This window comes from Phalaenopsis equestris, unplaced genomic scaffold (genome assembly GCF_001263595.1).
Source record: "Phalaenopsis equestris unplaced genomic scaffold, ASM126359v1 Scaffold001018, whole genome shotgun sequence".
Taxonomy (NCBI): Eukaryota; Viridiplantae; Streptophyta; class Magnoliopsida; order Asparagales; family Orchidaceae; genus Phalaenopsis; species Phalaenopsis equestris.
In genome coordinates this window covers 317,560-325,384 of record NW_018165457.1, presented here as the reverse complement: position 1 = coordinate 325,384, position 7,825 = coordinate 317,560, and the positions used below count along the sequence as shown (strand labels likewise).

The 7,825-nt window shown below is 36.0% G+C and overlaps 1 protein-coding gene across 1 annotated transcript in view; it reads left to right on the top strand.

The window, feature by feature from the left end:
• Positions 1 to 7,825, top strand: part of LOC110032749 (cleavage and polyadenylation specificity factor subunit 3-II) — a 98,551-nt gene that overhangs the window by 76,424 nt on the left and 14,302 nt on the right. The window contains exon 10 of the mRNA XM_020736495.1: positions 4,290 to 4,394. Coding sequence (XP_020592154.1) covers positions 4,290 to 4,394 — 105 coding nt within the window. The remainder of the gene's footprint in view (positions 1 to 4,289; positions 4,395 to 7,825) is intronic.

Here is a 7,825-nt window from a genome sequence, read left to right as displayed (position 1 = left end):
GACGCTCTGGTCTAAATGACGTGAACTTCTGCAAAATCCTCTTTCATATAGCTTGTCAAATCCTCCTCATCATAAGGTTCATTTCTTCTTTTTTCAGATAATTGTTTAATATCCGCACTTAATTTCTCCAAAGTTGCCTCAATTGATCCTCCTTTAACAGTCACAAGGTCATTTGAGGGTGACTAGTGGATGACTTCTTCTAAAGAAGGCTTGAAACAGGAAAGACTTCTTCAGGTTTGGAACCTTTCTTGATTTCCTCAACTTTGGTGCTCTTTGCAGAATCGGTCCAGTGGCTTTAGGTTGCAACATCATCTTCTTTGGGGATCGGGCCAAAAGTCAAACTCTCCTTGGCAATAAGCTCACCAACAACTTGCACACTCTTCCCTTCTGCTGTAGCGGGTGCAGAGACAGTTAGACCAGCAGGGGCAACATATGACCCCAACGGTCCTAGCGGCAAACTTCCCTTCAATGACATAACTCTTCTCAACTAACACCCTTTTTAGCTGTGGGAACTCTTCAGCAGACCTCAAGTTAAACTCGTCAACAGGCTCAACAGCTTTGTCTGCTTCAGGCTTTAGCACGGCGACAACAACACTACCAAACTTAACCATGTCATTGTCGAACCCTTGCCCAAATTTTTATCAGTCATTTGCGATTTTCTTTGAGTTTTCGTGGGTTACTTTCAGTTTTCTTCGAGTTTCCCATGTGAAGCTATGTAACTTGTTCTTTTATATAAATGAATGATTTCCTCAACTGCTAACTTCTCTACTATACTTGTTTATTTTCACCTGCGACACCGACCCCATTTACAGGAGCAGCAAACACGCCTGGTACACATGTTTATTTTATATTTATTATATTTTCTTATCTGTACTGTGCATTTTATTATTTTTCTTTACTTACTGTTTTTCTTTACTGCACTTCCTTATAGCATAGCTTGTTTATGCATGCTCTAAATTAACTGAAAGACCTTCAGAGTAGAGAACAATAGTCGATTTACCTAGGGTGGATCACTATGAAACACTAAACCCGAAACTACTACTACGTGAAGCATGAAACAAGCCTTCGTTGGCAGCACGACGAAGATACAGTGGATGAAGGATGACGATCTACAACAGCAAAACAAGTGTACATCAGCTAAACCTTTTCATTAGTTTAAATATCAATCCATTAGACTTCGTGCTAGTCTGCTTAGCACGACATAAATCCCTCATTATCTTTTAGGTTTCTACAAAATCATGTTGTGCAGCGTAAATCTTAACCTCTTTAGGATTTCGAGATTGTTATTTGTTACGGCGTAAATCTTTCTATCTTCGTAGACTATTTGCACGATCAAGTATCGTACAAATGTAAGTCCTTAATAATAAAAATCGATAGGATTAAACATTAAATAACTTCACCTCTAAAATATAAAACCAAACAATTGAATAGTTGGGAAGTCACCGGGGTTTCACTTGGATCTGTGACCTCCCTTACCTTTCATTTATTTTATTTCTGAAAATAACTGTTCCTATTTTGACCACTTCCCTTTTCACTTTCATGTGTCTAATTTTGAAAACCTAAACTTTGAGTTCTTGAAGACAGAACCACTAATCTTGATCGAGAGTTTTCTTAGGTTACTTCAGTTATTTAAGATGTAATTAACTATAGGGGCTTGCTAGGAAACTAAGAACCCAAAAAAAAATAAACTCTATCTAATCCTTTATATTAGGTAGGAGAACTTGTCGGTCATACATAAAAGATTTTGCAGACCAAACAGACATCACAAATTCTTTAGTTTAAGTGAGTAAGCCTACCAACAAGTGATATGCATATCCCTCAGGGTAGTGTAATACTTGTGATACCGTGCTCAACCTTCAAAACTATCAAATATGTGAGATCTATTTGTTCTTACTTTTCAAAATTAAAATATTATTTTCTAAAATTATATCATACTACAAATTAATTTAATTTTAAATTATTTCAAAAAATTCTTGCCAACAATAAACTTTGTAATTTAAGCCAAACAATTTGAATAATTACATATATGTCCTTGACACTTATTTTTAAGGCACCAATAATATTGTAAAAATAAAGCTAAATATTAGTATCATTTTATTTTTCTTATATACATAAAAAATATTTACATCCAAAATATTTATATGCATTGATCATGATTTTGAAACATTCCTAACAAAACATACAGATTTATCATATATATATATTTATTAAAATATATCTTTATTAACAAGTCCTAGCAGCTCACTCTACTGGATCTTTACCTTTGCCTGAAAAACTGTAAAAATAACCAGAGTATGCGAACAACTTAGTAGGTTACACAAAACTTACAACTTAAATCGATGCACGAAACTAGAATGATATGTATGATTGCATCATAGTCATGTCATGTAGGCTAAACAAGTAAACCTATAGGTCACTGAACATACATATGTATACTCTAAAAGATATACCTGCAAAATTGTATCAAATCACAATAGTAGCAATCTATAAAATGTATGTTATCAAGCACAACAATCATCACTCATATATTATACAACTTAAGTGATTTGGTTAATCATAGTGGTGTTTTCCCTGTACCAATCATTAGTAAAACAGGTACAATATCATATCATATGTTAGTAAAAACTGTCAGAATAGTCAATCAGGTGGCACATTACACGGCAGTCATCACCCTCAACTCGTCGACACTCATATCATATCATCTTCATCTCTTATAACTCCTGACATGTATCAGATTTACACTAATAACCCATTTAAAGGAAAACCCGTCGACTTACTTTCTTGCATAAGGTAACATATCTCCGCAACCTGAATCATAGTAATCAGCTTTTCTTGCAGACACACATTTCACAATATCGTAGCCTTTCCTGAGTGGTTATGCCTTTGTGTTGCCCAGCCTGCCCTAGATATCATTCCAGAGTTGATTCCTCTTGAAAAACTTGGTTATCAACTAGTTTTTGCTGAGTATGAGAAGTAGAAGAAGAATAGGGTTTCAGACTTAAGGGCTCCAGAGTTATATTGAAGGAATCTACATCTATATGCAGCTTCGGTTCAACTTGTGCCAAAAGATGATGCATACTTATTATATCATGATGTGTTGTGAATGTCAGCGCTTGCAGGACTCACTTGTCAGGAGATTTTGTAATTTATTCTACCTTCAACAAGGTCAACCTGACGACTATGAGGAGACATAAGCTTTGATGGATGAGGTCAAAGCTTCCTCAGTCTCGGGAGATTGACGTGGGAGTGTCTCTTTTTATGTGGGATACAAGAGAGTAGAAGCGAGCGCGAGAGACATGTCGCGGCATGCCGAATCATGCCACACGATTTGGTGCGGGAGTTTGTGGTTCGATCAGTCTAGGAGTGCTGGTTGAGACTTCCTTTATGTGGATTTTCATTCTATTTGGAGTGGGGTTAACTCCTATTTACCCTAAGTTTATAACTATTTTTTTATGTTTTAGGTCGGTTTTTTCGTGTTTATGTTCAGGATAGTCGTCGTCATCACAATTTCTCACCTCTAGGGTTGTATCCAATAGCAGGTGGTGCTCTGACTGAGGTGGTGACTTTCTTCCAAGGGTCGAGTGGTGCTCCAGCTGTAGCTCGTTCTCGAGGGAGTATTTACCCTTGACCTTTATTGCCATGCCTCGTTCCTCGCTGCAGCCGTCTAGGATAGCTGCCATTGCTGTTCTTTTCTGCAGTTCTCCTCTTTCCAGTCACTTCCCTTTCTACAGTCCCTCCATCCTCTCTGCCTTCGCTGTCTCAGCCCTCCACCGTTGCTGCTGCACCCGCCATACCTCTCCTTGCTGTTTTCCTGCTGTTCATCCACCCCAAACAGCAAACTGGTACAGTTTGGACTGCCGTCTCTTGCTGCACCGCTGTTCCAGCCACCCATAACTGTGGCCACTCATCTTCCACACTCCAAAAACCCCTTCCCTAAATCGCCGCCACCTTGCCAATCCCTCTAACCATCACCACCATCACCCAGGTTCCGCCCTAACGTGAGTTTGCATGTCGTGTATGTGTTTTTTTTCCCTTTTAGGTTTTTTTGATTGTAACCTTCTATTTGCTTCCAATTATAATATCTGATTTTCTTAATGTGGTTTGGTTTCACTCCATTATAAGTATATCTTCAAATCTGATGTGTTGAATCCAGGGGAAAGGTTTTGAAAAAGACTGACTGATCGAATTATGATCATTACGTAACTTTCATAATTGTGGTAACTTTATAACTTTGTGCTTAACGTTTAACTTGGTAGGTGTTTATTTTTGAATTGTTTCTTTCTCTACAGGCCTAACAATCCAAGCAAATATGTACTACAAAATGCTTATTGGATGGACCAGCCAAAAGATTAAGGAGGCCTATGGAACTCGCAATGCATTTGACTTCAAACATGGTACTTTCTGAAAGCACAAAATTTATGCGTTTATTTTATGAAAGTTTTCTTACTTTACAAGGATATTAGATGTCCATCTAAGTTGGTGGTTAATTGTTTGTTTACAGTGCAAACTTTTCCTTGTAGATTTGGGATAAGTGAGTTTTTGGGAGATTGAAAAGTAGACTTTTGCACCGAGAATCAAACATTTTATTAAATTAGTTCTTTAAAACCTATTGGCAAAGCAAAGTAGAAAATTGGCGATCCAGGCTGGGTAAAAGCCTTGCTCTACTTATTATCTTCCCATTTTCTGCCACTTAGGACTTGGGTTTTTTTTTGAGTTAAGTGGCTGAATTGATTGGAACTCTCTTCTGGAACTGAGTTCAAGCATTTTCTGGTAGAACATGAATGAAAGTAAGTTTTTATTTTAACTCCATAACAATGTGAGGGCTAAAATGTTGCCTTCATATTTACTTTGGATGTCTAAAACTAATAGAATTATATATATTAGTAGGATGGTGGGTTAGAATATTATTATTATTATTTATTTGTAGTAATAATATAGTATAAAGTTAGTTGGTTCGCGGATAAAATGAAACTTATTGCAAGCCAAGCAAACACAATATTTCTATTTGTTAGAAGTGAATTTTTGTTAAATAATTAATGACCTTTTCATTTGAATGAAACTCGTCTCTTGGATGACCGCATTTACTTCAAAATTGTTGTGTAAAAGCAAATTAGTTCTTAAAGCCTTTGGAGCTTCTTTTTTAGATGATTGGTATTGTAAGTTTTTTTTTTTTTTTTTTGTAAAGGTAGGAAATAAAATAACATATTGTTGGTCAAAGGTCATTTTGTATTATGATATTTTTTAATGGATCTTATGCGAATTGACCATGTGTATGTGTGTATGTGTGCATGTTTGTAAAAGATATATCAATCAGTGGCTGCTCTTATCCTCATTTAGTCATTATTAATGTGGATGGGGTTTGATAATAGACCTTAAAATTGAATTTTGAAGGACTTCAAGCTGTCAATCGTGTGCCAAGTTCTTGATGGCAACCTGATGAGTCATTTATTTTGTCCTGTTTAATGTTTTTGTGTCTTTAATTGTCTTTATACCAATTGTTAGTGATTTATTTATCATTTGTCGTTTATGAATAGTTTTTATTGATTTGTTTTTTAGTAGTTTTACGTTTAAAATAAAGCCTATTATTATAAAGAGTGCCTAGGCTCGTGCAATTTGGAAGTTTGGTTATTTAGTGAATGTTTCATGATATTGCTTTTGTTCTACTCATGTAATATATGATTCCTTCCTAGTTGCTATGCTGTGTATTGAACCTTATTTTCTTCCCAAAATTTTAGTTTGCAGACCCTAGAATCCTTTTGCTTTGTTCATGGTTTATTTTATCTTTCCACAACATTTTGCATCAATCTCTACTTCAATTCCTCAACTCAACCTTTTCCCATCACTTCTTTATTGAGGAGTTCCTCTTTTTGATTTTTCTCCTTTACTTGTCCCTGCCCCTCCGATTGATTCCCCCATCCTTTTCTCTCTCCACTTAAATCTTTATCAAACCTATAAATCACGTATTTTTCACCCAAGTTCAAATGTTCAACAAAATCATATGCAAAATTACTTGGATTCATTCGAACTTTAACTGTATCCTATATGTCACCATATCACTCTCAATTTCATCAAAATTAAGCCTTGTACGAATTCCCACATCCTATTTCTCAGACATGTTAAACTGCATCCATCCTCACTTACTCCATGCACACATTCTAAGATAGCCATGCTTGCTTGTCTTTATAAAAGCAAAAGGATTAATTATTTGATTCACTAATTTTCTCTCAGTCAAATCCAAACAGAAGGCTTGTCCAACCAATTTGATTATCCCAACCTATAAAAGCAAAAGGATTAATTATTTGATTTACTAATTTTCTCTCAGTCAAATCCAAACAGAAGGCTTGTCCAACCAATTTGATTATCCCAACCTAGCAAATCTAATCTCATTATGCTTCTTAGTTAAATGATTAGTATAAATGGAATTTTACTTCTTTTTGATAGCACTGTTGATTAAAGTCATAAGCGTTGATTTTATTCTGGGGACAATTACCATATATTATTTTTTTAACTATGGTTTGAGAACCACTTCTTTGTTTAGAGCATTTCAATTTTGTAGAGTATTTTTCTCTCTCTCTGAAGGAACTGATGGTGGGAAACAAGCTTGATGATAGAATCAAGGTCATGTTGATAATAGAATCTGTGAGAATCAAGGTCATGTTGATAATAGAATCTGTGAGAATCAAGTTTGATGATTCTGTTAGAATCATGATAATTGTTAGTTAGATGATCATATTCGAAACTAGCTGTTTTGGGAGGGGTTTGGTCTTCTACCCATTGTGTAGGGGACAAAACTTTTCTTGACCTTGATGAGGAGTTAGTCAAGAATGTTATTATGATCATAATGGTGGTATGTTTGGGTTGGCCTCTTGGCTTGGACTGGATAAGTGTGTTATGAATGCTGCTTTTTTTGAGGCCTTGATGTAGGCATTCATGAACTTAATGCGGGAGCACTGAGACACTAAACAATTCTCGATATTATTTTATAACGCTCTTCGGTGTTTCACTCTCCTTGTTTGTTCAAGGTGTTTGTCAATTGAGGCCTTAACTCCGGGCATTGGCAATCTCTTGGTAGCAGATGGTATACACTTGATGTAAAACTTGGCTCAGATAGCAGAGCAAAGCAACTTCTCTAGATAGTTTTGTGTTGAGCATATGTACTAGAACTTTACTTGCTTGCTCTATTTTGAGTAGATGTACAATAGGTTGATCATGCTCTTTTCCCCTTCTCTCTACTCTTGCGTATCTTCACTCTTTTTTGCTTTTAATTTGAAATTCAGTATTCAACTTTTCATGAATGAGTGTGTTACGTAGGCTCATTAAGATTCTCATACAACTCATTGATGAGTTGGAGATAGTTTGGTGTGAGATGAGTGGTCTCTTTTCATTGAAGTAGCAATTGCTCTACTGGCCCCATTGGCATCAGTTTGTGCAATTAACTTCTCTACTCTTTGTATTAAGGCAATGATGCTATACATCTAGGCGAGTGTTTTGCGTAAAAGCATATTTTTTGGTCGAAGAGAGCAACACATTCAAAATGAAAGGAGCACAGCAGAAAGGAAGATGTGTCTGAAGAATAAACGCATGATCAAAATGATTGTAACATTGAGAAATATCTTATTTCTCTTGGTGAAAGGATGATGTGGTTTAGGACGTCAACTAGAAAGCTGCTATCATTAAGATGTCGTATACACTAGGGGTTATGAAATGAAAAGAGGCTGCATTACGATAGACTTGGTTTGTGAGGGTTTTATAAGGTTAAGCGAGGGGTTTATGAGAGGAGCTTCCAAGATTAATTAGAAATGCAACAAAGAAGAGGGGGGGGTGG